The sequence below is a fragment of the Solea senegalensis genome, linkage group LG18, assembly GCF_019176455.1.
Source record: "Solea senegalensis isolate Sse05_10M linkage group LG18, IFAPA_SoseM_1, whole genome shotgun sequence".
NCBI classification, from domain to species: domain Eukaryota; kingdom Metazoa; phylum Chordata; class Actinopteri; order Pleuronectiformes; family Soleidae; genus Solea; species Solea senegalensis.
In genome coordinates, this window is record NC_058041.1 from 13,175,892 (window position 1) to 13,201,807 (window position 25,916).

The 25,916-nt window shown below is 38.5% G+C and overlaps 3 protein-coding genes across 4 annotated transcripts; 1 reads left to right on the top strand and 2 right to left on the bottom strand.

The window, feature by feature from the left end:
- Positions 1-951: 951 nt before the first annotated feature.
- Positions 952-3,056, bottom strand: LOC122759057 (60S ribosomal protein L19-like). Its single transcript, XM_044013546.1, has 6 exons — positions 2,982-3,056; positions 1,939-2,045; positions 1,718-1,840; positions 1,454-1,574; positions 1,240-1,350; positions 952-1,146 (listed from the first exon to the last, which is right to left on the bottom strand). Exons 1-6 carry the CDS (start codon positions 2,984-2,986, stop codon positions 1,020-1,022), a joined length of 594 nt encoding a protein of 197 aa, XP_043869481.1. The 5' UTR covers positions 2,987-3,056; the 3' UTR covers positions 952-1,019.
- A 352-nt stretch (positions 3,057-3,408) lies between these two features.
- rbis (ribosomal biogenesis factor) lies at positions 3,409-5,432 on the bottom strand. Its single transcript, XM_044013547.1, has 4 exons — positions 5,339-5,432; positions 4,343-4,458; positions 4,114-4,221; positions 3,409-4,037 (listed from the first exon to the last, which is right to left on the bottom strand). The coding sequence occupies exons 2-4, from the start codon at positions 4,451-4,453 to the stop codon at positions 3,969-3,971; spliced, it is 288 nt and encodes a 95-aa protein (XP_043869482.1). The 5' UTR covers positions 4,454-4,458; positions 5,339-5,432; the 3' UTR covers positions 3,409-3,968.
- Positions 5,433-5,465: 33 nt separating this feature from the next.
- Positions 5,466-25,911, top strand: gpam (glycerol-3-phosphate acyltransferase, mitochondrial). Of its 2 annotated transcripts, none has more exons than XM_044013543.1 (21): positions 5,466-5,652; positions 9,989-10,152; positions 10,315-10,434; positions 11,186-11,259; positions 12,335-12,448; positions 13,299-13,448; positions 13,642-13,741; positions 13,974-14,110; positions 14,635-14,734; positions 15,909-16,121; positions 16,886-16,999; positions 17,206-17,291; positions 18,314-18,426; positions 19,321-19,391; positions 19,609-19,876; positions 20,431-20,585; positions 21,175-21,252; positions 21,430-21,567; positions 21,684-21,873; positions 22,562-22,620; positions 22,781-25,911. In XM_044013543.1, the coding sequence occupies exons 2-21, from the start codon at positions 10,069-10,071 to the stop codon at positions 22,895-22,897; spliced, it is 2,481 nt and encodes an 826-aa protein (XP_043869478.1). In that variant the 5' UTR covers positions 5,466-5,652; positions 9,989-10,068; the 3' UTR covers positions 22,898-25,911. The 2 variants fall into 2 exon arrangements, with proteins under 2 accessions (XP_043869478.1, XP_043869477.1); XM_044013542.1 differs by having other exon boundaries at positions 10,007-10,152.
- Positions 25,912-25,916: the final 5 nt, after the last annotated feature.

Below are 25,916 nucleotides of genomic sequence, written 5' to 3' on the forward strand. Positions count from 1 at the left end.
CACACAAGTTATTGCTGTATTATCTTGCCATTAGATGCCTTTTACCAACTGAAAAATGAGGTTTGTGCTTTGCTTATTGCTCACTCCCCACCTCAAAATCACAGGAATTGTAGATCCACTGCTGCCTTCATTAGCAAGTTCAAATGTGTTATTTTGGTATTTGAAGTAGCATTTTATTCCATCTCTCTAATCTGTAAGATTCCACAGTGCGTGCCTAAGCAGAGAATTTACTACTACATATAGGCTTTCCAAAAGTGCTTCATAAATTATGGATGTCTTCAGAGTCGCTATTACTTTCTCATGATACACATAGATGCTTAATGTAGGGCAAGATAAACTGCAACCGATGCTTCTTGGAGTTTAACAAAGGCCATTAGAAGTAGATACTTTGGTAATATGTTATGCAAGAAAACATGGTTAAATTAACTGCATAATATATCTAATTCACCATCTGTTTTTATGTATTAGTATGTTGTGGCCCTGAAAACTGCTCATGGTGTTTAACTAAAACAAGGTTCATGAGATGAGGAGCAAAAGAGATTAGATCAGAAGATAAATGTTTAAACATCTAGAGGACAGAAAATGATGTGGACATCTTTTGTGTGAACATTTTAACCTTCAATACATGTATTTTGCTGCCATCTGTTGGACTGTTGAGACATAGAACTCTAGTGTTGTAAAGTTTGGACCTCATTCTAGCAGTTCTGTGAACAAAACTACTGTCACCTCTACATTGTTGGTGACCCAAGATCTGAATACTCATCATATTGACTGCTCATTCTCAATATGATTATGTTTGCATTATATTAAATAATGTTTACAAGACAGTGCCTTATTCAGCAGGTTGATTTAGAAGTATTCTAACCCATGTATCATAGTCAACAATAAGGTTTTCAGACAAAATTAATTCTTAAAAGTCCAATACCAAAATAAATCACAAGACAATGACTGTCACTTTTACCCAAATTTATTAAACAATCAAAGGGAAAATCTGAGAAGAAAAATAAATCAAGTTAAATTCACTTCTTTGCAGTTTCCTCCTCCTTTGACAAGTTCTTGATCATCTCTTCTTTTTTGGCCAGGAGACGTTCTTCTCTGCGTTTACGAGCCTCCTTTGTCTTTGAGCGCCGAGCCTCAGCCTGGTCACTGGATGGATGAAAGGCAGTGCAGACAGAAAATTAGCTTTGGCATTAAAATAATGAAACATAAAGGCAAACAAAGAAAGAAAGAGCAACTTACGACAGAAGCTTCTTGCGAGCTTTGTCTGCCTTCAGTTTGTGGATGTGCTCCATCAGGATGCGTTTGTTCTTAAAGACGTTACCCTTGGCCTTCAGGTAGAGACTGTGGTACCTGGTGTAAACAGGAAACATGTCAGCGTGCTTCAAAGAAGAAGAGGATATCTTCTTGAAAAGGTGGTGAAATCAAAAAAGGAAGCAAGGAAGTTGAAGCTTACATGTGCCTGTCAATTTTCTTGGACTCCCTATAGCGACGAAGAAGACGACGCAGGATTCTCATGCGGCGCATCCATATCAGCTTTTCTGGCATACGAGCATTGGCTGTACCCTTTCTCTTACCTGTGGAAACAAGTTATAAAAACTTTAAAATGGCAACACGTTTATCCATTTCAAATTTTTCTACAACTACAATACGATGGCGTGGGGTTGTATTGTTTCAGTTCTACCAATTTAAAAAGAAAAGAGAAAAGGACCATACATACCATAACCCATGTGACGTCCCTTGCGGCGTGCCAGTGTGTTTTTGCGACAACGAGCGCGGGAATGGACCGTCACAGGTTTCCTGATGATCAAGCCATCTTTTACTAGTTTCCTGATCTGCTGGCCTGCAGCACAACCACAAAAAAACATTGAAACAACGAAAATAAGCTACATTAAAGGAGTTCACGTCACAAATTTGCTGAGGGGGCACAACTAAACTCACGAGAGTTTGCATTGGCAATCTCATTTGTCTCGTTTGGGTCCAGCCACACCTTCTTCTTGCCACAGCGCAAGACGCTGGAGGCCAAGCGCTTCTGGAGCCTGAGCATGCTGTTGAGACAAGAACATATTGGTATTGGTAACCAACAAAAGTCAATCTTTGCATGTATTATGCAAACATGCGGGTCAATTATAATTGGTTTGCATGATTTACCACAAGTAACTGATCTATTCAACTTTTACAAAGAATAAATCAGTTCTTATAATGTATACCGGTAATATCAAATTATTCATTATTATCTCATGGCAGTTTTCTGTCGGCACATCATCTCATTGTATAACATCAGTGCTAAACTGCAATCTTGACTTATATTACACTTAAAAAACAATTATGGAGGTTAGGTCAAGTGAGTGTTTCCAGATTTCTATCTGTACTTGAGACGTGTACTGTAAATGAAAATGTATGTTCTGCTATTGAGGGCAGCTTGCCACAGTACAGAATATGCAAACTCCTTCCAAGTTACTTTTCAAAAATGTGTTTTTCTATATGCACAATTACATGTAAAATAACAATTATTAACATTTGTATACCGTTCATGAACGTTTTAATAAGTAACAGTTCAGGTGCCAGCTCAACTGATAATTAATTGACCATCTCTTCAGTCCAAGTACAGTTGGGTACCTATGTCACAAAGTCTGAACGGCGAACATTTGGTCAGCAGCCAGGTTAACTTTTGTCAGAAATAAACCGATTACTGTAATGACCAGTGTCCTACGAATAGTGACAACAAGCTTGAAAGTTGCTAATTGATTAGCCACCGATAACCCTGATGTGTTACAGAAGCATGTTGTGACATGTTTTGCTTAGCTTAGCTTCGGTAGCTCAACACAGGCCGGACATTTTACTATTCTAGTGGAAATGGACGACGTGACTCCACGTCAAACAAAGCCAGACACTTCTCTGTCATGTTTAATGACAAAGCCTACAACAATATTAAGTTATCGCAAGGATTAAAACCATATTTTAACAAGTGACGTGTAGCTCACCTCATGGCTGCTGCTAGCTCGACAGAGACAGAGGAAACGGAGAGCGTCAGACCTGACCATTATAGCAATCGTCACGTGGGTGAATCGATTGTAGCAGTATCAGAAATTTTAAAATATAAACAATTGATTAGTGATGGCAATTATTATCGTAATGATTAAAATAAAATGTTTCATGTCAAAATGCACTTGTAAAGCCCACTCTGTTAAAAAAGACGAATCTTGAGCGTATCATGGATTCCCGTAATTATGGGACAGTGGTACAGTCCAAGTCCACGTTTTGTTTCTATGCGACCGCTAGAGGGCGAACGTCAACCACATTTAAAGGACTAATATTTAAAAAGGTGTTTTTTGTGTTACCATCATGTGGTAAAGGAGGAGAGGTGGACGATTAACCTTTTGGCTGATTTAAAGAGAACCCAGACCATAATTTCATCAGTGACATCTCTTTATTTAAACTCCAACCTATATTAAAAATAAGAAATTCCAAAGCTAGATGGATAGATTAGCTTTTTTATGTTTGCCTGTGATGATACTATTGTTCAGTACTGTACCAGAACAGATTGTTGAATAAGCACAAAATCGTACTAAAGGACACAGCATCAGCAAAATCTCCTAGAATTCATCACCAACTCTGGTCTGAGGTGTCTTTAAGGACATTAAAGGGCCAATTCTAGGTATAACTTTAAAAGCAACAAGCATAAATCACACATCTTAGACAGATACAACAGTCACTTTTCAGTCAGTTTGTCAGTTTTTTCTTCAATATTTTCTGAAACTTCAGTAAAACAAAATCACAAAAAATGACACAACAAACTGTTGTCAAGTGACAATGTTTCTTTGCACAGAAAATGCAGAATATATATTTTTTTTGAAAATAAATCCATAATTGCAGCCTTCATCTGGAGTCTGCTTTTTGGACATGAAGTTGATCATCAAGTGGTTCCCACTGCGTCTTTATTTAACAGTCCTTATTTCTTAGTGAGTCCATCATAGCTGAGAGAACAGCTGAGCAGCAGTGTCAACATTTACTGATTCCTTCGGTGGCTCCTTGACAACCTAAACAGACAAAGGTTATAATGTATAGAGAATTGAAATGTTAAATGAAAGATACGAGAGAGTTTCCTTATCTCACCTGTGTTTGTTTCTTTGGTTTAGGAGCAACAGATCTGGAAACATCCCTCTGGACTTCTGAGAAGATTTGATTGAGATTCTCCACCTTGTCATTTTTAACTGCATTGATCTGTGAAGCCACAAATGATGCAAGGCAAAGTGCAACACATGCTACATTACAATGGATACTCGAAGGAATGGTGTTTGTAATAGTGGACAGGGAAAAAAGAGTAAAACAGAAGAGGTCTCACGTGTTTGAGTGTTGTTGTGACAGGTTTTGCTTTGTTTTTGTGCTTCAGGTTCTTGTTGGCCACTTGAAAGACATTCTTCTGTTTTTTCCCTTTTTGTTTGTTCTTTGCCATTTTACCTGGAGACAGAAGATATACGTATAGGTATTTTAATGACATCTCTCCTACACATCTACACCTCTCTTTTGGCTCATTCTTGGAAACCGTAAATTAAAAGACTTGAAGGGGGTTAAGGCTTTGAGACCATGTATGCATAAACACAACAGAAGTCATTCTGAATGCAGTAAAAAGGAGGCAAAACAAACCATTTGATGCCATTTTATTTTTAAGTTTTTCTCCTCACATATTTTTCCATTTCCTTGCACAACACTGCTTACACTTTTAACAGGACTTTTCACCACAAGGTGGTGATGAAGAAGCTACAGTGAATGAGAAACAACAATGGAGGGGAAAAACTTGAGTCCATCTGGAGCACAAATAAATCATTAATCGGGCTGTTCTTTGGGAAGCTGATGTTAGAGTCTGCTATACACTAATAAATTCAATCCTGCTGCCAGGTTATGGTACTATATGGTATAAAGACGTGCGTCATTGAGAAGGCTTTCTCTGTGTACATCAACCTTTTTTCTCACCAGTGGTGTAGCAGTGCAAAACAATAGCAGATGTAGATCATGTAGTGACAGAAATTAAGGTTAGTTATGGCAAATTCACAACAAGAAGAAAAATACACACGGCGGGAAACGTTCATAAATGGCAGTAAGTTACAATATGATCCATATTCCCACAGATAAAAGTAAATTCTACGAAAAACCTCAAAAGCAGCCAATGATGTTGACAGTCAGCTGACGCTGTGTCGGTGGCTAATGCTAACTGTAAACAAACGTAAGCTACATAGAAAGCGCTGCGGTTACGTTCCTCGTAATTGAGTTAAAATAGATGGTGGCGTTAAATAATGTATAAAATATTACAATTAATAAAAGTGTGAGCTGTAACACAAACCTGCTTATGAAGAAGAAAGTGAATGTTGCTATCCTCATGTGCCACAAACGTGTCTACTGCAAGTTACGTCACTCTCACACGACAGTCGACTTAAGATTGCGTCATCATTGGCCACTGTCCTAAAAACAACGGCGGTCCGTCCTCTAGTCATGCAGCTTTATGTGGCAGAGCCTCGCAAGCCTAGCCGGTCTTTCTCTGAGCAGAGTGGAGCCAACGTGTGAAGACCAAAGGCGGCCGAAGTCTTCAGTTACAGATTGGGGTTTAGTCGACGAGTATATTTTTGAGATATGAGTCAGCGTAACACAATATTCAAGGTAAGCGAGATATGTATTTCTCCCCACAGCACCGGTTAGCGAGCTACTGCTAATACATCACCAGGGTTCAAGTAACTGTCACCGACGCCGCTGAGCGCGTATTGTCCTGAAACAATAACTGCAACGTGACAGTAACGCTTCAGGGTCGTGTACACATATTAGTTGGAATAATTCAATCACATCAGTGCTGAATTTTGTGGAAATCAATGCACATTTAAGGTTAACCGGCTAAACCGGTTAACTTTACAGAGACAGTGCTTGATTTGATCTAAGCTTGATTTTTCATGTCTGGTGGCAGCTGCAGTGTTGGGAGTTCGATGTATTTATACCAGTCAGTCTTTTTATTTTTTTTAAAATAGTAACGGTACATATTAAAGACGCCTTAGGGTAATTTCCATCTGTTGTCAGGTTGATGAAAGAAAAACAAACGCATAGATATACACAAAGTCATAGACTCCGCTCTGGTATGTATAAAATATATAACCAAATACAATTTAAAATGAATGTGAATTAAATGAAACAGGTCATCAAAAATAATCATTAAATTTAAAAAATAAAGTTGTGTCCACGTAACACCATTCGTCACGTTTTTGAGAACGGAAATATGTAAACTTACACAAATAAGCAATAATCAGAATTTATGAAAGATGAAGATGATGCAGTTTGTTTACTAAAACAAGCATAAATGTACCTCTACCACAAATAGACATAAATAACAACTAGATATAGCAATTAGAGAGTGCAACCCTATGCCAAGACTGCCATCCTATTAGCTTTAAGGTTAACAATAGCCTAACAACAAATAAATAACAAAAATATATTTCCAGATCTTCATCAAAGGCAACAAACAAAACATGCCCCAAAATGTTACCTCCTACTTCAAAAATAATAACAATGTAAAACGCTGGTAAAAACTGTACTTTCCCCCCTATTTTTCAGTGACAATTCCATTGTCATATATTTATTTTGAGGTAAAATTTACACATTTTTGAGTTGTGCTAGGGAGCAGGTCATGCCATGTGCTTGGAACAAGGCATGGGTTGACAAGAAACAACCTAACTTCACTGCATGTGGAGATCATGGGAAGGAAATTAAGCCAGATATCACACTGCCTGGTCTGTGCCTTTGTGGTGAGACTGCACAGCAGTGACTTTATTTGCTCCCCCATCTGTCACACTGAGAATTCTCCCATTTGACCTGCTTATTGCAGACAGCTTGTGGTGTGTGAGATGGATTAACCTAGTCCTGTAATGCATTATTGGAAAGGAAAACATTTTGGCTGGAGATGAGCTGCCTCCCCTGACAATTACACTGCTTTTTGTTCACTGTAATAAAATAATTACTAGATTATTAAAGTAATTGGTTTTATAAGTAAAATCACACTTGCAAATAGTGTTGGTTTGTGTGTGCTCAAAGCATCATTGGTGCATTTCTAAAAAGTTGCAGTCATGCTGGCAGCATCATTATGGCTTGATGAATCAATATCAACAGAGTATTTAATTTTACTTGTCCTATATTATTACTGGAAATCAGCCGTTTTATTTGCTTTAAACTTCTTTCAAGGCTGTCATTTGTTCTTTTGTTACCTAATACCCACAGCTCCTTATTCTTCAGCTTTTTTTTTTTTGGCTTCCGCCAAATTGACTCCATCAGGCCATGAGTGGAATTCCCTTGGTCATTCACCCTTTTGAATACACAGTTTCCCTCATCAGTGTGCATATCACCTACCAGCACCACATCACTACAAGGAGACAATGCTTCATAGAGAATTCATTCACTGCAGGGCCATTTCTTTGCCAAGACTCTGCATGTCTTTCGTCCTTCGGCTTATTATTCATAGAAACACAGAGCTGCACCAAACCTTAACCGATGCACATTCCATTCAAAGTTTGGTCTGACAGCCATCATTAATAATATGACTCACAAACCTATTTAGGAACTAACAAGGGACTCTGGCTGCAGTGTTTTCTGTTAAATACATTTGAACTCTGTACTGTCTTTTCACTTTGTCCTTATCTCTGTGGGCCATTGGACTCAGACATGCAGTCTGTTATTTATAGAGTGAAGGTGCAAAACGTTTGCTCGAGCAGGTTCCTTCAAAACCTCATAAATGCTCGTCACATTTTCAGTAGTTTTGCTAGTTTAATCTTAATATTTGATATTCACATTTATTGTTTTATTATTCAATTCCAATTTAAATGTTCTGTTTGTGATTCAGACACGTCTGCAACAAAGGCAAAAACAACTTCTAATTTTGGAAAGTCCAGATATGCAGTTGGATTTATTAAGAAATATAACTTTTTTGCAATCTTTAGAGGATAAATGTTTTAGATGCAGAGGATGTGTCAGAATGGTCCACACTGTAGTTCCCATGTCAAAGGCGGACTTCATTCAAAGATGGATTGGTGGTTATTATGGTCAGTTACCAGTACTGCACATGGCTTCTTTACAAAAGCAGTGAAACATTTAAAATGCTGTACAGAAAAGCTAAGCCCAGTGTGTTGCAGAGCAGTGACCACATCGTTCACCTGCTAATATTTAAACAGAAAGCAACAGAGGCACAGCAGGCAGACAAGAGCAAAGTCAGAGTTTTGTATTGTGTTTGTTGGTATTTGGGGCCCAGATGCTGCACACCCTCAGCATTACAAGGGATTATCAAGACAATTACTAACACACTGTCACACTTGAGGTCACATGACCTGACCAGTTCATTTCTTAATCTTCAGAATGCAAAATAATCTTTCAAATCATTTTGTATCATTAAACAAAATAAAACTGACTTCAGAAGTAATTGTCTTTAATGTCGTTAGAAATATTACATAACTTTTTTATTTCTATTTGAAAGTTGTTTCAAATGTACTTTATTTTTATACATTTTCTTCTTATACAACTGCTTACTTACTATACAACTTAGACTTTTTAGTGTCTCACCATTATAATTCTAAATTGTTTTGTTTTCACGTTGCTCTAAATTAGATTGGTCAATTAATTGGGTCAATACATTTCATGTAAGACTTCCTGATTAAGCGATTGGTGAGTAGTGAAGTGTGTGGTTCACTGCAGTCAGACCTTAACACTTAACTTCCCACCAACATTTAAAGGGCTTACATGAAAAGTATTGACCAAAATAGCTTTAGTGAATCACCCTAAACTTCTTGTGTGATAGGCATTGGCTGACAACTTGTTTGAAGGTTTACTGCAGTCATGAAAAATCAAGGTATCCAGGGATCCAATTTTCTGTCATACTGTGTCGAAGGTATGAGCTGTTTTTATGACTCGTCAAAAACGGAGAAAAATTTCTCAGGTTGCGTGCTGGTGCGAGCAGTCAATCATTTGCGTTTGTTTGATGGCATGATGGACGAAGGAGGTGACATTTTAGAGCTTTATGTGTTTTATGTTGTATGAGTTTTCTTAAGATTACTTTACAGTCAGAATCTCCTACTGCCCCAGGCTTTGTGTGGTCATCCAAGATCCCTCAATAAGTTTTATCTCAGAGCTGCATAATGTAATGTTGACATTTTGAATCAAAATAATTTCAAATTCATTCAATCAAGACTTGTACTCCGTCAGTGTTATCCTTTAGTTGCTCCAAAAAGTTGTAATAGTTAATGAACAGCACATCTGATGGATGAGTAGTCCTACCATGTCGGTAAGTCCCTTCTGGGATGTCTTAAGATAACTTAGTGGCTCTGACAATAAAGAAGTCTTTCCTGTCTTGTGGTGTGACATTTTCATAAGTGTGATTTAAACAAACCAATGTATTTGAATGGTAAATCCAGTATAAACAATCCATCCATTTGAGTGACGTACTGTAGTCGGTCTTGTCACGTAAATCATAATAACTGGCCCTAATCATTGTCATTTATTTGAATCACAGTAAACCAGTCTTTATATTATATCCACAGTGTCCTGGGACAAACAAAACAATTCAGCCTCCGTTTGGAAAATCAAGTCTAACTGGAGCAAAGAGTTGTTTGATGAACCCATCATACTAAAAGGGTGATGCATCGTGTGGGAGGGAACCACATTTTTACTTGTTGAATGCACATAGTTTCTCTTACTGATTGTTTCTTGATTAAAATAGTCTGGTATAAAATAATGGAAGATGTTGAAGTTCAGTGGTTATATGGGGTTATAAGTCGAATTTCCATCCTACTGTTCCACAGTATTTATCTGCTTTAAAGTTTTTTTTATTTATTTCATCAGTTTGTCTGAAAAGCTTTATACTGCAGCATTTGTATCTCTTCTGCATCCTGGTAAAAGTTTGTCTGTATTTGATGACCAATCGTGAATTGAAAACATTTCTGATGACATTGCTTTTGCTAATTTTGTGAAGTCCCTGTGCCTTGACCAGCTTGCCAGCTAGTGGTGTTTGCCCTGGAGGGTGGGAGAGAGAGAGCAAAGACTGCAGAGAATATGGAGCCGTCAGATGGCTTGTTGCTGCAGGTCAACAATGGAGAACAGTGGTGTAACCGCTGGAAGCATCCCAATGAGGACCTGGTAAGTTACAGACCTGGAGTCAGATTTATTCATCTTTGTAATAGGCCTCCTTTTATAGCACATCTTGTCAGATTATAGGGGCTGCATAGAACAGGCCCCTTTTATGTGTGACGTATTATTCCGTCACCTTAAATCCTTTTTCCTGTGTGGCTTAATTTAAAGGACCGCAGCACCAGCCCCTCAGTACTGCGCTGTGTTGCCAGCACGTGGAAGGAAGGCCTGCTGAACAGAAAGAGGCCATTTGTGGGCCGCTGCTGTCACTCCTGCACACCACAGAGCTGGGTAATGTTACACCACAACTAATTAACCCCAACGTGAATTCATTTGCTCTGACTCTAGTCAAGTCCATTTGGGGAATTGTTTGTTCCATTGGGGTTTTAATGGATTTAGAAGAAATGGATCAACATTAAGTGTATATGCATTAGTATTCACAATTAAGTAATGGTGGAGAAGCTCAATGACAAAGGTTTCTAAATAAGAAATAGTGTGTATTTACATAACTGGAGTTGACGAGAATTACTGTGCAACAAATTAACAAGTTGTTGAGCTAACCACAATCTATAAACTCAACTGACTTTATGATACGTTGCAAGTCACTCTTGCTGACAATGTCAAAGCCAAGTACTCTTCTAAGACAAATGAAAAATTATCCAGTCTATGTTAATCTAATGTAATAATTTATTACTTCATAAGGAGTTCAAAAAGATCCTGCAATCTAAATAAAAGATATTGGAGAGCATTGTCCCTCCTCCCCCTCCTCTTCTTCCTCGAAGAGGAACTATTCCCACATGTACAGAAAGATGGATGTTCAAGAAGCAACACTGTTCCACAGTGTTCCCACAACACAACATAACAGCATTTGCAGGCTGCAAATTAATATTTAAATTGTGAATATAGTGAAGCCAATTTAACAGATTCCCTCATATCATATCATATCATAGTCATTTTAAGACTTAATGTAATACATTTCTTACATACAGGTACGTTAAGTGTCTTTTCTCTCATACTGTGCTCATTTCTGGTTCTGTCACAGGAGAAGCTGTTTAACCCGAGTATTCCATCCCTGGGATTACGCAACGTCATCTACATCAATGAGACCCACACGAGGTAATCATGTTGCTCTAACATTTGCTGACACTTGGCAATAAGACGCCTCCTGTGTAGTACAGTGAATACATTAGGGACAGGCACTGGCTTCCCTAACAACCTGTGCATGATAAGTCAAGAGGACTGATCTTTGAAACCATGGAAAAGTAGACGGATGAATAATTTAAAGTTTTTGTTAAGCGACAACGGACACATGCATCCAGTGACTGAGCTCAACAGGCAAAACTCAAACACCATAATGCCTTCACCCCAGACTAGATGAACATTAGCTTACATGAATCTATACAGTTTGTTTTTCTAAATCCAAGGTGACCCTTTGGATTTAAGAACTTGTAAATTGTACCCACCGCAAAGGTGAACAAAAATGTGTATTTAATTTTTATTTTTCATTGTATTCATATGTAAACAAAGATACTCCAGAGGCAAAATGGGCTGCACTCCTTTATGGATGAGTAGAGGTCGCTTGATATCGATTTTTCTGTGGCTGATGCTGATGCAGATTTTGATGACTAATTGTTTGGCTCTTACATTTAACCGATTTGTTTTTTTCCCTCCATAAAATGTTACCGTTGAATAATAACTTCAGTAAGCAGTTGTTAAACAACACTAATGATCTCTCCAGTTTATGTACATTTTTGGAAGGAAAGAAATATGTTTTTGTGACTTATACATTTTGTGACCAATTTATAAATAATTATTGAAAAATGGCAGAGTAAGTCTTTATTTTGTCTCGTACAGTCAGCACTGTGTTAACACGGCCATTGTTATGGTTGTGAAAGCTGTAAGTAATGGATATGTCGGCATGGGCCGGTTTTTGAAAATGTGTCAAATTACAGGACGTCTTTATAACCAAATATCACACAAAAGTCACTTTTGCACAAGGGGGAAAGATGGGTGTGTCTTAAGATGTGGATATCTGATGCTGAGTCATATCTGTTCCTGAAAGCATTTAACACCATGTACTAGATATAGAGTATGTTCCCCACAGTCTATTTTTGGGGGTGTATTCTTCTGTGTTCTTTCCATGTTTCCATGTAATCTTTATTTGTATTTCTGTGTATGTGTGCTCATGCAGACAACGGGGCTGGTTGGCACGCAACTTGAGTTATGTGCTGTTTGTAATGGAGAGAGATGTCAACAAGGACATTTTCACCAGGAACGTGGTGGACAATGTGCTTAACAATAGCAGGTAGGGGTCAACAGAACATGAGATGTGATGCCAAAGTTTTATTCAGGACATGAATAAGCGTAATGAGACTACAACCCCTGCTTTCACCTGACATGAACAGTCAGATTCCTAGTGATCTAATCACTGTAAAATCAATTATTATTAGAGCCTACCCCATGCACTACCCCATTTGGGGACACGTGTGGCCACATTCCTAAACGTAGTTCATGTATGCTCTCCAGATGCATTGTACAACTGTTCTCAGCACATGTAACATGTAATTTTCACATAAGTGCAATACCTCAAGTGTAATCCTGTATATGTGCAGTATGTATCCTCATACTGTATATATTCTGGTTACTTAATGTATGTACTGTGTAGTCTGTTCTATTTTTATAATCTTATTAGTCAGTATCTTCTATATTGTACATTTGTTTTTTTATCTTATCTTAAAGACGTCCTGACATCCTTTGACAGTATCAACATGAATCACATTTTTTTGTAATTGCGCTTTGAAACACTCATTCACTCCACTCTCTTTTTTTTCTCTTTTTATCACTGCACAGACAAATGCATTGACAACAGACACATTATGTGTAGTCAGGCTCATTAAAAACATAATTTTTGGACAGGAGACACATCCTGTCCTTGGATCTCTTTTCTCTTCTGCGTCAGAATAAAACAAGGCTAGCATTATTAGGCTACGTGGGAAATAAAAACACTTAAGAAATGACATTGGTGATAAAGTAAACAAAAGGAGACCAGATCATATCATGTTCTGATAAGAAAACACAAGACACGGATGGTTTTAATGATACTTGTTTGTTGTCTGGTATACAAAGCCTCATGTTTGCTTTTTTCCTGTAAACAGTGTGGAAAATGCTATTGTGAAGGTCGCTACGGATCTGGATGCTGCAACCAGCCAGCCTGTCCAGGAGCGCAGAGCTGTTAGTAAAGTGAAGCAGAAAGCAAGGGCCTTCCTTCAGGAGATGGTTGCCAACATTTCACCAGCCTTCATCAGGTGCATGTCCACCTTCCTTTCGTTGCTTTGTAGTTGTTCAAAAGAATGTTGTAACACATTAAGCAAACTCTCTTTTAGTTGTTGTACTGCAGTAAAATTAATGTAACTGTGTATTGCTCTGATTCATACCATCACAGCTGTTGTTTTGTGTACGTTTTGTCTCTTCTGCATCATCACTCTTCTTTTTGTTCAGACTGACAGGGTGGGTCCTCCTGAGGCTCTTTAATGGTTTCTTCTGGAGCATCCAGATCCACAAAGGTCAGCTGGAAATGGTCAAGAAAGCTGCTACAGAGGTCAGTAACATGCAAATGGACCAAACTGTCACAACAGTCTTCCATGCTTGTCATTATGTTTGTCGGTGCAAACCACAGTGTTCAAAACTAAACACAATAACACAACTTTCTGTTTTTATCTACATGGTCCTACCTCCTGTTGACTGTGTTTATTACACTCATTCACGAGTTTGGCTTAGATTAATAGACTGAAAAACAGTTTTACTATTGTGTCTGTATCTTATCTTTACAGCAAAATGTGCCCATGGTCTTCCTTCCTGTTCACAAATCTCACATTGACTACCTGCTCATCACCTTGATCCTGTTCTGTCACAACATCAAAGCCCCCCACATCGCAGCTGGAAACAACCTGAGCATCCCCATCCTCAGGTAAAACGCCCATGCAACCACATGTCAAGTTTGATCTCAAAATAAATGGTAATTCTTGGCCTGTTGGATAGACTTTGATATGAGAGGAACAGGAATTCCCTGGGGAAAAGACCAGAAAGCAATGTCAGCTCAAATAAAGCCTTGATTTTATGTTGAAGGAATTGTAGCAGCCTGACAACAGGTTGTCAATCTGTTTTACACTTGATATGATATGACGTATCGTATCAATCTTCTGTAGCACGTGGGTGCTCATGTCAAAGCCCCCCAAATATCAACCTGAGCCATCTTTAGAATAGCAAAATTCATTCAAGATGGATGGAGTAGGCTGTTGCAGATGAAAAATAAAGAAGCACTGAAAGTTATACATTTGGAGCATGAAAAAGTAGAAAAGGGGAACACAGGGAAATGTCATAAAAACAAAAACTGACCTACTGCAAATGTAGCTGTCAAATGTTTGTTGTTTGTTTAAATATGAGGATGTTTGTGTAGCAAAGGCAACTTGATTGTTTTTGTCCCTCTTCCAGCACTCTGATCCGTAAACTAGGAGGATTCTTCATAAGAAGGAAAATGGAGGAGACGGGGGATGGGAAGAAGGATATTCTGTACAGATCACTCTTACATGCAGTAAGTCCCAAGGGTCTGTTAATCTTCTAAAGCAAAGGTTTGATAAACACATCTGTTCTAAATTCAGTTAATGCCATTATGTAAAGGCAGAATGCTTTTCTGCATTGTTATCTTCTTATTCCTGAGTGATAGATGGGTGGTCTTAAAAGCTTTTGTTTTATAATGTTAGTCTAGCTATTTTGTCCTCGGTTCTCACCTCTAGTCTGTTGTCTTTCCACATTTGCTTTCTTGCTGTAGCTCTTAGTATTTTACATTTAAGCCGTTCCAAGCTTCTTTTCAGCTCTAGTGTTTGGATAATGTGGCTTAACCGTTGTGGCTAATGAGAAAACCTGAAGCAGGACTAATGCTACATATGATTAATGAATGATTAATATCGTAAGCTGCTTGTAGAACAAATAACATTAAGTGTGGTTTATAACGACTAGGAGAGTCAGTGGATTTGCTCTGTTGCACCAGTTATCATAAATAAAAATGAGCATTATATGTCTGGAGTTAGTGGGAAACATCGCAGTCTGTGTATTTTCCCGCTAAGATAAGTTTGTATTGAGCTTGTAAGATAACAGTTATCAGTTGAAGACATAAGTAGCTGTCAGAAGCAATGGCCTACATATTATTTTTTCTTGTGTGTTCACAAAAGTTTATCCCGCATCCCACCTAAAAGAGTAAAAACTTTTGGGCAATTGGATGAAGCACTTCTTCAATTCCTTTACCGATAAGATTTAAATCTGACAGTCGTGTGTTGCTCACCCACAGAGAAGTAATTAGTCAAACTCCTCCACGGTTAGAACTGAAGTGCAGGCAATAAAAAGAGCCACATGGAGCTAGTGAAAGCTGAACCTGGATGTCTGTTCTCGTCAGCCTAGAGTCTATTTCAGGACAAAGCATCTCTTCTTAAAAGTGCTACACACAAAGAGACAGCTGTGTACATACTACAGGAGGATACCATTGCACAACATGGGTTCTTTTGTACGTACTGAATTGTCAAGCCTGCATCAGGCTTTAAATGACCACCACTGATTTTAACTCATAGCAGAAAAGCTCATGCTTGTTTTCTACTTTGTGATGGGCTCTCAAATCCTATGACCTTTTTTCACAGTATCTCCACATTTGTCTCTCTTTTCATATCTAGTGCCTCTATGTTCACTCCTCTTTGTTCTATTCATCTCACCCTCAGTATACAGAGGAGCTGTTGCGTCAGCAGCAGTTTTTGGAGGTCTACCTGGAGGGTACACGCTCTCGTAGCGGTAAACTGTCTCCAGCACGTGCGGGCATGCTGTCCATCGTGGTAGACACACTGTTGAATGGGTCAATCCCAGACGTGCAGGTGGTGCCAGTTGGCATCTCCTACGACCGCATTATTGAGGGCAACTACAATAGTGAACAGCTGGTAAGTGGTTGTATGGGGTCTCTTATTGTGTGCTTAAGTTTTGTCATAAAAAAACAATAGATGTGCATAATATGTTAAGCTTTTGAGTTTGTAACTTAAAGCCTGAGTCCATACTTTGTGTCTCCTCTTCACGACTGGGTAGCTATCCATAAATATGGGTTAGAATAACATTTGGTGTAGCAGTATTCTGGAAAAGCTTGCAATGTGGGCTACACTGCAACCAATGCAGCCATTATTCACCACCCTGTTCTGCCCTCATAACACTGAAAATACTGAAATTCTACTCCTAACTAATGCTAATACAGTATTTTTACACAGCCTTTTAAAGAATTGTTTTAGAAACCTGTCACGGACAATAGCTTTAGGACTCCAGTAGCAGTAGAAAGCAGCTCTGAAATGTTTCCTGTGTATTTCTTGCTGCCATCTCACTTTACTAGCACAGTATAACTGTTACACGTGCTTCCACTTTGCTTCTGTCATCTGTGACATAACACATTCCTTTGCATGGCACAGGAATGCTGCCAGGCGACAGAAAAACCAAACAATGCTATACTGAAAAACCTCTCAGAGCCATGTGGAGCTGATCGGTGTAGCCTTTATTTTGTGAACTCATTTGGTAATGGCTTTTATATGGCAGACAGTCATTTGTATTTAAAAGTTATGCACTGCAGCAATTCTGGCAAAAAAATTATTGTTCGTGGATGGCAAATAAGCCATGTGCTGTTTTACTACCAATGTTAAACTGAAATCCTTGATTCCTCCAGGGCAAGCCCAAGAAGAATGAGAGTTGGTGGGGAATAGCATGTGGAGTGTTCAGGATGCTCAGGAAGAACAACGGCTGTGTGAGGGTTGATTTCAACCAACCCTTCTCTCTGAAGGTGATTGTATATCGACATTAGCTTTGATGGAAAATAGAACCACTGCTGTCATGGCCACACATATGTCTGGATGATAAAACACTGTCATTATTTTATCATCAGTTCAATCAATCGACTCAATTACTTTAGAAGCACTCATAGCCAATCAACATCACAGTGTTTACAGACTAGTTTGTATTTATGAACCCCTTGTGTTTCCACAAAAGGAGTACCTGAGCACCCAGAGAAGTCGACATATTCCTCCACTCGAGTCACTGGAACACACCTTGATGCCGACCATTATTTCTGCACAGTAAGTGTGATCACACACTGACAGACGACACACTGGAAATATCCTTGAAAGCTGAGAGTGTGCAGTCACTAACAGTTTGACTGTCCCACCTGTAACATCATGAACCCTCAAGTCCACACTTGACTTCTCCCTCCTGCTGCTTTGCAGCTGGGTCTGTTATGTGACATCTGAGAGCACAGCACTAGAGTTAATCAAAATAGGTCACTTGAGTTCAATGCACTAACTTTTGTTTTACTATCCTGTATCATGTTGTCCCAGCTGTTCTCCTCTGTCACTTGCTTTTGTGGATAATGCTTTGAACTCCATATTACAAACTCTATTCTGATATTCTGGCAGTTGTCCCTTTATTTGGTGTCACATATTGAACACTCATTCCTGCAGAGGTTTCAGAGAAGTTTCCCTTGAGCATGTTAACCTGCACTCTAGGAACCTGTCTTCCAAAATAATGTGTATGATATGTTATGTAGATATTTAGTGGCTGTGCCTAGAAAAAAAGTAAACCTCCTCCTCCTGGAGGTGAATGATAAATTAGTGACATTTGACAAATACTTGTAATTTTTTTTTTACGTCCTTTACTTAGAATAGTGTTTATTTAAAAGGCAAGGGTTTGCTATTTTTTCCTCAGCATAAAACTATGATACACAGTGAAGGCTCAAGCTTTTTGGATGCCCTATATTGTATAATTCACTTGGATGCAAACCCTCCACCAAGGCTCCTCAGTTTTTGAATCCAGATTACTACTAAAATCTGTTTTTGGTTTTTGCCTGAAAAAATCCATATCTGTCCTTAATGGAGGTTGTAATTCATTCAAAAATATTTAAATGTTGTTTTTTACGAATTTTTACATCATTGTCTTTATGACCAAACACTCGTTTGAACACTTCTCTTTTGAAGTGTTCAAACATGTTGGTCACATGGTCACAAACAAAATCTGACCAATGGCATGCTGTGACAAAGTAAAACTTAATGAGACTTAATGTTGAGAAAGTTTAACTGTGACCTGTTTAATCTTAATTCTATAGGCCTGATGCTCAGTTGTTGGAGAGGCAGGAGGACGAGCAGATGAACAGAGAGCTGCCTGATGACATATTCAGACGACAGCTTATTAACAACCTGGCCAAGCACGTTCTCTTCAGTAAGAAATCCACCGTCATGATTCACGCAGCTTGTGATTTTATTACTCTGAGACAAGAAACCATATTGTCTATAATCTTTATATATTACCAGAGTTCATGAGTCATTAAAAACCCACCATGAAGCCAAAGTATGCTAATGTCAGAGACCCCACCTTGCTTAAAAGAATGTTGATCACATGGCTCCTGCTTTAGGAGTTCAGCCCGTTCATTTCTCTTTTTCATTTAGTGACACAGCGAGACCTGCTTACTGTAGCGACCGTCACTCTCATGACATGCTATCCATCACGCTTTATCTTTTTAACTGAAATCCAACACAGCAGCATCAGTGCATTCACTTCCCATCACTGTAGGTGTTTTGCCCCAGGGAAGCACGACAGAAACTGTCTCTCCCCAGCTATTGCTTTTCTTTTCTTTTTTTTACCCTCAACCAATCACAGAGTCTCCAGCTGGATGGCATGTTGTTTTTAGCCAATAGGATGAAGGGGAGGCTAGAGAAGCAGGGGAGGGGAGGAATGCAGTACCAGAGTTTGACAGTGTTTTACGCCCTTGAGCTTGAACTATGCTCAAATTGACCATGAGTAACCCCGTCCTTGGACACATGCACACAATCCACACTACTCATTCATAAATATACCAGAGACAAATCTAGTTTATATTATTTTGTTTAATATAATTGAGGAATTTCAAACCAATAAAATAAAAACATTGATAAGACTTCTTAACTATTAATAAATATGTAAAATATATGTTAGAATTTGGAGTTTCTTGATAATCTTGACAATGTCTTCTTCCTCATTTTCTCCCCGCTTCGTGTCATTAATCTAACATCTTTGCCTTTGATCATATCTGTATGCTGTTTGTTTCTAATGATACTGTCGTTGACTCCTCCACAGCGGCTAATAAGTCATCAGCAATCATGTCTACAAACATTGTGGCCTGTCTGCTGCTGTACAGACATAGACAGGTGAGTAAAGCTGTCTTTCATTTCCCTTCTGTCTCGTTGTCTTTTCTTCCTTTCACGCTGCCTCTCCTACACCAAGGTGATCCAAATGTCACACACCCCTGCATCATAGGAAGAGATCTCACTCTTCCTGCATCCATGTTTACCCATGAGTAGTGAGCCTCTGCCCTCTGCAGGCAAATAGATGTAATATATGTTTTTGTTTTTTCCTTTGCTCCAGGGGGTGGTGCTGTCAAAGCTGGTGGAAGATTTCTTCAACATGAAGGAGGAGATTCTCTCAAGGGACTTTGACTTGGGCTTTTCAGGGAACTCTGAGGATGTGGTCATGCGTGCACTCCACCTCCTGGGAAACTGTGTCAACGTGACCAGCAGTGCAAATCGCAATGGAGAGTTCACCATTGCACCCAGCCAAACTGTGCCAGCACTTTTTGAGCTCAACTTCTACAGCAATGGCCTTTTCCATGTCTTCATTTCTGATGCAATCATTGGTATGTTGAGCCAGCAGGTTGTTGGTTCTTATTCTGTGTTTTCTCTGGTTTGATCTTTGTTACTATGCTTGTCCTGTTCAAAAGAAAAATCCTCTTCTCCACAAGAAAGCAACACTTCAGTTGTCTTACTTACATGTATGAACAAATGAATGAATTTATTGTCAAAATGTAAACAAAAAGATCAAATAAGAAGACTACTCCTACCCCGTTCTCAAGTGTCTTCAAAATATATTTACGCCCCAAAAAATAACTATACAATGTCCTTCCAAAACATACAGTATGTCCAACCCAATATTAAATATATAAACTACTGTCCCAAATTTATTTACAATCCAATGTTGAAATAAAAGAGAGCAATAAAAACAAAATAATCAGCCCATCCTCATCCATTTAAATTGATTTATATGTGCTTTGCTGAAACCTGTCACCTAAACATTCATGCTACATACTGAAATATACATACTTTTTGTGTTTTTTAAAGATGATGATTAACTGATGATCAGTCTTTAACAGTTGCAGGTTTTAACTAAATGCTTGTCATTGTTGGTCTCCAGCCTGTAGCATCCTGTCACTGCAGCGAGAGCTGGTTGTGGAATCGGAGTCTGATCACCAGTCTGGTCGTCCATGTAGCCTCCTCAGTCAGGAGAGACTCATCCGCAAAGCTGCCAGCCTCTCCTACTTTCTTACCAATGAAGTGGCGGTGGCTCCTGTAAGACCCAACTTTATTTCTCACTGTCTTAGTCTTTGTAAACTCCTATTAATTAGCCTGACTGATTAGAAGGGATAAAAACATAACCTGCCAGATGAATTATTGAAAGACGATGAAATATGACCAGCTTTTAGTCTTCACCAGGACTTTATCTTTGATTCATAGAATGGTTTATTAACCATTTCATCATCAGTAAGCCCACTGAAAGTAAAGGTGTCCTGTGTCTATTGTCTGTTACTAATAATAACCAATACTCAATACCAAAAATAATTATTAGATAGAATTTAATTGAGGGTTGTCAGAACATTAACATGGTTAATAATTATAGCTATAGCAGCCCCATAAACTAAACTAATGAATTGTTTTAGTCTCACTTCAATGCTTTTTACTATAAGTTTTGTGTCTGAAAATATTCTGAAATTTAGATGTTTACTTCTTGGCAACTTTCATCCAGAGATTTTCCTGTTGGTATTTGTATTAAGAATTTCATAATTGTCAAAATGTTGCTTGCTGTCATTTATGTTAATGTGGAGTAAATGAAAATGTTTTCTCCCATGCTCCTCTGTGTCACTCCCTCACCATTCCACAGCCCTGCCAGACCATTTACCAAGTTTTCCACGATGCAGTGACGCGGCTGATCCAGTATGGCGTTCTGTACGTAGCAGAGGTCAGTTATCACACACGGACGTCACCGACGGTGGACAAAAAAACTGACAACGACTACTGTGACTTCTGTTTCAAGTTGAATGTCTGGGAAACGGCAGATCATTGTTATTGCTCATGTGTAATCTGTTTTTGGATGATCCAGTTCATATGTGTTTGTGTGTGTGTGTGTGTGTGTCAGGAGGAACAGGAGGAACTGAGCCCCAGTCCCACAGAAGAATCTTGGTCCCAAAAGTTCCCTGAGCCCCTGTCCTGGAGAAGCGATGAGGAGGATGAGGACAGCGACTTCGGAGAGGAGCAGAGAGATCGATACCTAAAGGTCTCCTTAAGATATTTCTTAAAATGATTTGCGATTCTGTTTTCAAACTCTACTTGACTACGTGGCAGCGTTCAGTTTTCATTTTCTTTCCCTGGTTTTCTGTTCGATATGCTCAGGTCAGCGTTTCAGCAGAGCACCAGGACTTCTTCATTTTCCTTCAGCGACTGCTCAGCCCAGTACTGGAGGCCTACAGCGGAGCTGCTATCTTTGTCCACAGTCTGAGTCAGCCCATGACTGAGTCTGACTACACCCAAAGGCTCTTCAGATACCTGCTCACCCGCACAGAGAGAGGAGTGGCTGCTTATGGTAAAACCAAAATAACACCTTACATACCTATGGTACTATTTTAAGTTGTTTGACGACAGCATTGTCAAATCTGCATTCAGACATAATCCGGGAAACTTGCATCACCTGACCGTTCAGTTTTCAAACTAAAAGCTAATCATCTAGATTGCAAACTTCTGCAGTTTCACCAGGGTAGTGTGGACAGTAAAGATATATTAGGAGAACTGTGTATGCAGCCAAAGAAATAAAATGCATGGAAGGTCTACTTTTACTGTATTTGCTTCCTATAAAGTTTTAAAGTGCATGCAAAGCACATGCGATTCTCCTCTTCACACATTGTATATATTGGAAGATAGTGGCTGAGAACTTGTGGGAAAAAAAATACAACTCTGGAGTAAAATATGGAGTAAAAAGTGTCTTCTGTTCAGGATTTTAGGCTAACTTAAAATGCGTCTCGATAGCCAGCCACTGTCATGATATAAAACCCCTCATCGAGCTTCATCTGCACCTACACTACTGCCTTTGGTTTCCTAGCTAGCTGAGATGTCTTTGTCCTGAAAATGTGTCTGACCTTGATGCAAAAAACAGTAAACCAACTGGAATCTATGTCATTTCCTTTAAGGTTCTGTTTGTAAAAATTTGTGACATCAAATCAATCTATCATTGGACTCATCCGGTAATCCTATTTTCTTTTTTTCATCAATTTCAGGTGAAAGTGCAACGCATTACCTGGTTAAGAACACAGTGAGGACATTCAAAGAGCTTGGGGTAAGTGTGTTATGCATATATTTATTTTATTTTATAACACTCATCCAAAAGGTTGGTGTTTTTTTGACTGTTTAAAAAGTTCTGTTATGTTAGAAAAGCAGGAAGTAAATATTCATGTGTTCGAGTGTTTCATTCTCTGTTTCTGTCGTTTTCCTTGTAGGTCTTGAAGGAGAGACGAGAGAACAAGGTGACCACTCTGGAGCTGAGCAGTACCTTTCTACCTCAGGCCAATCGGAACAAACTCCTGCATTACATCCTCGGCTTCACGCTGCTGTGACCTTTCAGCCCAGCTCTGACCCCAGGCTCCTTCTACTTAAGGGCTTCTACTGGTTACTTCAAAACAATCCCAGGTGCTACTCCATGGAACACTTTACCAGGAAGTGCCTTCATCCAAAAGCCGCTAACTGTTAGCTGTTAGCCGTAAAAGAGACTTGAAGCCAGTCTTCCCTTTTTGTGTGTACGTCTACGACTCCCTGTCGTGGAACTGTGCAGCTGATAAAAACACCGGTCTTGTTAATTTTGAAGAGGTACTTCTTGGTATCATCCTCTGTGAACTTTGCCAGTGATGTGACAAGGTTTTAATGTGATTAAATTTTAAACCATCAAAAAATACACTGGAACACGTTAGTAATGAAGCATCACCTTCACAGCAGCCTAAACAAAACAATCTGCATTTAATTTATTTATGTCAACAAGACTAATAATATCCATAGAAACTAACGATGAACTTACCCCACAACAAGTATGTTTTCATGTAAACCTCTCTGTTTGTTAGTTAAAGAAAAAGAAAAAAAAATGCTGCTGTATTACCTCCAGTGCACTCAACATGTAGAAATGTAGTCTGTTAGTTAGTATTTAAACACCGATACTTGTTTTGTGTCGTTACATTCAGTAATACAGGAAAGTTAAAAAATATACAGATTTGCCGACTCCTGGGTTATATGCTAACCCTGCTAAATACGCACATATCCAAAGTGTATTTGACATCAAATATCTGTAAAAAAAAAAAATCCGCTCCTGTCAAACCGTTTAATCGTTTTGTACATTTACCAGTTAAAGGGATCCTAACTAGAAGCAACACACCTACCTGTTCTGCTCAAAAATATTTGCTTGGCAAACACAAAATGTACCTGTTCAAAGTCCTGCATAACCATGAGCATTTACAGTTAAGTGCATTCACAATAATAATATCCAAGTGCATTCAGTTCCACATTTCCTCCTTGCTTTTGGATGCAGAAGACTTTGATCTCTGTGTTTCTCAATGAATGTTACATAGAACCACGCTTAAAATACTGAATACCAGCCATTACATCCACTTCCATTCAAACACAACAAGCTCAGAAACTCTTAGGTCACGCTTTTCAGGGAGAGCAGAGATTTTGGGGATTACCACCGCTGTTCCCTGTGTAGTTAAACTGTATAAAGCCTTTATAGCAACGCTGCTGAGAGAGCAATGGAAGTTTTGTTTGACAGATGAGCTACACAAGCCACTGTGTAATCCATGTTAACAGTAGGTCAAGTCTCGGAGACTTAACATTAGTGAGAGCATGATAATGTGACTGTTCTGTCAAGTAACTTTTTATTTTATTTTATTTTTTTCTCCTTTTCGAGTCGTTTACTTGCTGCCTTAATGTGCAGTAAAAACAAATGATACTATCGTCCTTTAGTGTATGGTTTACCTAAAGCTTGTTTTTCTTTTAAAAATTAATTTAACTGAAATGTCTTCTTCTCAACCCATTTAGTCAAAAAACATAACAATTGTAGTTGTAAATAGATTCTAATCATTTAAGTTATTCCTGTTTTCTTTCTTTTTTTTCCCCCAAAGGTCAAGTCACAAATAGTGTGTCAGGCTTGCTGTGAATTAAAACTGCGGTTGTTGAAAGAAAACATCTTCACCTGATGGTGGAGCCTCAGTGCATCGTACCATGACGCTTTTATTTATTGTAAAAAGAGGTCAGTAACACATCTGGACTCTGGTCTTATGGGTTTCATTCTAAATCAAGATAGCATAAATGCTTCTTATCCAACTCAGTGCTGGTGTGTGTGTGTGTGATACTTCACATATGCACTCACTCAGGTTCTTTGAGGAAAAGAGGAAGGCCTGTGTTTGTAAAGGTTAAAGGGGGCGTGATGTATTGTTATCATGATATGGATCGCACAATGATAATGTGAAGACAGTATGAATGTTGCATTTCAACACTCCGTCTGTCCAGGCAATAATAACAACAACAACATCATAACAATAATGATAATAATAACAACAATAATAATAATAATTTGAATTATTATTATTATTGATATTATCATTATTGTTATGATTCGGATGTCTGATGGTATACATTTAATATTGAATTGAATATTTTTACTTCAAGAGTTGGTGACAATGTGTCTGTACAATTTAAGATTTTTTGTCAACATCCAGTTGTATTTAATATAAGAAACCTTGCATGTTTTCATGCAGTTTTGTCAAATGAAATGACCCGTGATTGCAAAAGGTTTACTTTTCAAGGGTTTATGGATTGGTAAATTACATGAATAAGCATGTTAAAGAAGAGAATAGTATGTGCTTTAAGTGGTCGTGTGATCAGAGTAGTGTCTGTGCTGAAAGTCGGTGGGAACTTAGTGACGTCTAAAGCTTTTCTGAGCCCTCAACCTGTATGTCCCCGTGCTGAGGGACAAAACCACTGTATGTACTGTACTGCATGTCTCCTTCTGGTCGCCTTTAATCATCCACTCTTCAGTGTGAACTCTCCTTAACTTGGGAGTTGTCTTTTACAGTCTTGTGTGTGAATGTACATTGAAGAGCTTCATGCTGTAGCTGTTTGTGTAGGATGACATTACCTCTTGAATGTATCCCATCTGTCCCCCAAGTGGTCAGTGAGATATTGTAGAGTCAGAACAAACAAGATTAAGTTTTTATGAACTGCTTGTGGGATTTATGAAGACTCACTGCTCATGGAAGCTACATTAACAATGTCCTAAAACAACTATGTGTATACATTTTGTAGAATTAAAAAGAAAACTTGCCTGTGTCTGAAGAGCAGGTGCCTTTTTAATGCACTGTAGGTTCTTTGGTTATGTTTTTTGTGCATGTTAACCTATAAGTAATCCAAAAAAAAACATTAGGTTGTAATTTAAAAGAAAAGAAAACATATGCAGAAGTGTAGAAAACAACAAAAGAGTCACCAGCTCCTTAAAACAAATGTCATTTTTGGTTCTTGCTGTCCAAAGGCAAAGCACAATTGGCATTATTAGATTTGTTTTTGAATAAATTAATGATAGATTAAGATAGCCTC

Coding starts and splice junctions, on each gene's coding strand:
- LOC122759057 (XM_044013546.1), bottom strand. Junction 1,575..1,717: donor GGGACGTCACATGGGTTATG/GTATGTATGGTC, acceptor TTGTTTCCACAG/GTAAGAGAAAGGGTACAGCC. Junction 1,147..1,239: donor GCTCGCAAGAAGCTTCTGTC/GTAAGTTGCTCT, acceptor TCATCCATCCAG/TGACCAGGCTGAGGCTCGGC.
- gpam (XM_044013543.1), top strand. CDS start 10,069: ATGGAGCCGTCAGATGGCTTGTTGCTGCAGGTCAACAATGGAGAACAG. Junction 11,260..12,334: donor ATCAATGAGACCCACACGAG/GTAATCATGTTG, acceptor GTGCTCATGCAG/ACAACGGGGCTGGTTGGCAC. Junction 20,586..21,174: donor ATGAAGTGGCGGTGGCTCCT/GTAAGACCCAAC, acceptor ACCATTCCACAG/CCCTGCCAGACCATTTACCA.
- rbis (XM_044013547.1), bottom strand. CDS start 4,453: ATGGCAAAGAACAAACAAAAAGGGAAAAAACAGAAGAATGTCTTTCAA. Junction 4,222..4,342: donor TCACAACAACACTCAAACAC/GTGAGACCTCTT, acceptor GTGGCTTCACAG/ATCAATGCAGTTAAAAATGA. Junction 4,038..4,113: donor AACCAAAGAAACAAACACAG/GTGAGATAAGGA, acceptor TTGTCTGTTTAG/GTTGTCAAGGAGCCACCGAA.